This window comes from Kryptolebias marmoratus, linkage group LG19, assembly GCF_001649575.2.
Source record: "Kryptolebias marmoratus isolate JLee-2015 linkage group LG19, ASM164957v2, whole genome shotgun sequence".
NCBI lineage: Eukaryota > Metazoa > Chordata > Actinopteri > Cyprinodontiformes > Rivulidae > Kryptolebias > Kryptolebias marmoratus.
Genome location: NC_051448.1, coordinates 1,489,895 through 1,493,815, shown reverse-complemented (window position 1 = coordinate 1,493,815; position 3,921 = coordinate 1,489,895). Strand labels below are relative to the sequence as shown.

General features: G+C 45.0%; 1 protein-coding gene across 1 annotated transcript in view; it reads left to right on the top strand.

Annotated features, from left to right (window-relative positions):
* Window positions 1–953: 953 nt before the first annotated feature.
* The window catches only part of LOC108251424 (serine/threonine-protein kinase PAK 6-like), an 8,201-nt gene continuing 5,233 nt past the window's right edge, over window positions 954–3,921 (top strand). The window contains exons 1-3 of the mRNA XM_025003007.2: window positions 954–1,199; window positions 2,041–2,607; window positions 3,756–3,912. Of these exons, the coding sequence (XP_024858775.2) occupies window positions 993–1,199; window positions 2,041–2,607; window positions 3,756–3,912 (931 nt within the window). The 5' untranslated portion in view covers window positions 954–992. The remainder of the gene's footprint in view (window positions 1,200–2,040; window positions 2,608–3,755; window positions 3,913–3,921) is intronic.

Sequence of the window (3,921 nt, the reverse complement as noted above, 5' to 3'; positions counted from 1 at the left end):
CGAATCAGTTTTATTTTCATTTATTTGTCCTACTTTCATTTTTCATTTGGTTAAAAATGAACCATATTTCCGCTTCAGATTCCAAACTAATTTGTAATTCTGCTCTTTCCTTTTCGCTCTGAGGACAAGCGTCACTTTTAGGAGCAAGAATTGATTTGAAAAATGTTTTGACAACTAACCCCAACGAGAAATATTCAATAAAATAAAGATGAAAGCAAAGAGTAGCTAAAATCTAAAAGCAGAAAAAGGCTGAAAGTAACAAACTTTGGACAAAATCACCGAAATGTTAACAAAAAGCTAAAAGTAGCAGAACAGTAGCTTAAAGAAGCTTAAAAAGACAAAAATGAGGCGAGTTTGCTGAAGCAGATTTTGGAGAGAACTGTTTTTAAGAATGTATTTCAACATGAAAATATTTGTAAATAAAGTTTATTATGTTAAAAAGTTTTGAAGTTACAAAAACCAAAAGTCCTGCCACCCGTTTCCTAAATGAGCTGAACGTTTTAATAAAAGCACAACATTTACAGATGTAGTTAGAACTTATAAAAATAAAACAAATAAAACAGGAAAAGAGCAGTTTTGCTGACTCAGCAGTCACATTTTATAAACCTGGGTGTAACTCAGGAATTCTGTTTTCTTGTTATTCTTGACTGAAGATCAGGAAATAAACTGTAAACAAACAGAAAACTGTGTCTGAAGAGAAACAGATTCTTGTGAGATTAGACGGGAGGTAACTCACCTGGGCTGCTTGGTTGGTTTATGTTTGACAAGCGAGGTCATGTGACTCTGCCCAGGTGTGTCACCTGAGCAGGAAGAGGAGCTGTCAGAAACTCTCCGGCTGTTTTCAGTCTTCAGTCTGTGTTTCTCTGCCGTCCATCATGTCCCAGCAGGACCAGCAAAAGCACACCTGTTCTTCATCTCCTGCTCAGGATGACACTTCCTGTTGTTTCCCTCAGGTCTCACTTCCTACCTGCTGCCGCTCCGTTGCCGTGGCAATGTTTCGCCGCAGGAAGAAGAAGCACCGGGTGGAGATCTCGGCGCCAAAGGACTTTCAGCACCGCGTCCACACGTCGTTCGACGCCTCCACGGGTCGGTACGTGGGCCTGCCGCCGCAGTGGCAGAGCGTCATCGAAACACTGAAGAGGCCACGCCCCCTCGTAGACCCCTCCAGGATCACCAACATTGAACTTGAACCCAGAAAGGTCAGAGGTCAAATGAAAACCTTATTAAATGTTGTTTTTGTTAATCCTCCTGAAGTCTTGGTAACTTCAGGCCCGTTTGACCCGAAGGGTTAAACTTTGTTTCTGTTCAGTGGATCCGCCTTTGAGTTCTGGTAAAAACCACTATAAAGCGATAGATAAAGGGTTCTAACCACACTTTCTCTCTTTAGAGTTTGGCTCATATATTTAGACTGTCAATGCAGTCAGCTGTGTCAGTGTTTTGAGTTGCCACACCATACTGAGTCAGCTGGTAGAACAGAAGTTACTGGTTTGAGTCCAAAACTACAACAAACGACTGTTTGCTGCTTCACAGAACCGACGGTCAGCAGAGACACAGATTAAAACTTTTCTTTTAGAGCTTGTGAGTGCATCAAATCATCATCCTTCACAGCCACTTATGCTCATCTTGTCTGATGTGAAGTTTAAAAACAAAACCTGAAGCGAAACTCTTACGTTGCAGAAGTAACCACGAGTGTAACGTTTCTTCACGGCCCATAAACGCCGACTCTGATCCATTTCTTTCAGTCAAAACATTTCAGAGTGAGAACCGTTCATCAGTTTAAGGTCCAGCCTTCTTTGAAGGAATCATAACAGCAGCCATCTTTTATGAAGGTGTTTTGGTCGATCCTTCTAATGAAACATCCTGCAGGATCTCATGCAGCACCTGTTAGAGCTCTGAGTCTGTCAGCTCAGTATCTGTAAAACTGACAGATTTTTGTCCTTTCTGAAGTTGATCATCTGCGGCGAACATCTTGAAGCTGGTCTGGTTGGACCATGTGACCCTGGACCTGCTCAGTTTGTAACCAGGTGCTTGTTTCTGCAGACGATCGTTCGCGGGAGCTTCATCGGTCACGGCGACTACATCAGTCAGGTCATTGCCGACATGGGCCGCGTGTCCGTCACCAGCTCCAACTCTCTGCGCCGCAACAGCCCGTCGGCACGGAAACGAGCCCAGTCGCTGGGCCGGCTGGGGGAACTGGTGGAGGGCGAGTCGTACCATTACGAGAAGATCAATCATCGCAGTCAGAGCGTGAAGGCTGGCGGGAGCTCCACCTACTGGCAGGACCGGATCAGACAGGTCCACAGCGAGAGCGGCAGCCCCAGGGTCAACAGAGACCTGCAGAGAACCAAGTCCAGCTCCCAGGTGGGCTCTCCAACTGAGGCCACACCCCTCACACCTGGGACACCTCCGAGGACAGGTGAACAGTGTGTCCGCAATGAGGGGGCGGGGCAAAAACAGAGACCGGCTTCCTGTCTCAACTACAACCTACAGACTCCAGAGACCAACAGGTTTCAGCTAAGACTTAGACCAGGTGCGACTCACCTGCCCGACCTGCTGTCATCTTCTAGAGAAATTCCCAGAAGGCCACAGTCCTCGTATGACCTCAGGGTAAGGCTCTAAACACACCTTTTTACTGAATTTTTCACCTGCTTTTTACTGTGAAGATTTTTATTTTTTAGGTTATTTGTTTGAAGTTTATTTTCCAAACGCCGACTTATTGCTTTGTAGACAGGATGTGTCCTAAAAATACAAGAACAAAATGTTTTACCAAACATTACCATTAAACTTCTCATGTGGGCTGATTAATTAATGACAGAAAACAGTAAACAGCTTTTCTGTTATAATATATAACAAGGTAGGTGGTGAGAGCGGCCATGTTGGTTTGGAGACAGAACAGGAAGTGTCAGAGCTGAAGATGTTGAGGTTGTCCTTGGGAGGGACGAGGATGGACAGGACTGGGAGATAAAGTTAGAAACGGTTTGGACATGTCCAGAGGAGGGACAGAAGGATGTTGGAGACAAAGAGGAAAGATATGGATGCAGTTAGAGAGGACATGGAGGACAGAAGACAGAGTTAGATGGAGGAGGACTCGCTGTGGAGACCTCTGAAAAGAGAGCAGCTGGAAGAAGAAGAAGAAGAAGAAGAAGAAGAGTTTGTTTCCTGCGTACTCAGTGTCTCTGAAATGTTCCCGCCTCCTTTTTTGGGGGAAGCAACTCCTCCTCTTTGACTGACGGTGAATGAAACTCCTGAGATGTTTGTTAGTAGCTTTTAAGCCTTTAAGAGCCCTTAAATTATAACCTGTCAGGCAAGAAATTATCGATTATCCCTGTCAGTCAACACTTAGCTGTAGAAAAACTTTCACAAAAATGGATCAAAGTTTATCAGACTGAACAAACGACGTCCCACGACACTGATGTGTCGTAAACTGAACCTCCAGAGAAAATATTTGTCACACTCGTCATGTTTTTCTTTATTAAGTTGCTTTAGTTTAGCTGTTTTGGCTGTCAGTCACCTGAAGTCACAGTAAACCAAAGAAACTGTTATCAGGCAGCATTCTTCAAGGTGAGTTAACGAGGAGGTTCAAAAGAGTTCAAATATTTTACCTTTTGTGGTTTAAAATGACTCCAAAACAAGTGAATTATCATTAGTAAAAGTAACCTAACTTTCACCTTTATGATTTTATTTATTATTTGATGTAGTTCGGCATTAGGACGGAACAGATGTCTGATGCTCTTCCTCCTCCTCCTCCTCCTCAGCTGCCCTCCTCCCGCCCTCTGCTGCCTCCACCTAACGGCACCAGCAGCCCCATCATCACAGGTCGAGGACAACTCCCCCCCCGTCCTGCCTCCACCTACAGCACTCCGACCAGGACTGCATCCACGGCAGCCGCTCGCAGCCCCTCTCAGCCCCACCCCACCCCCG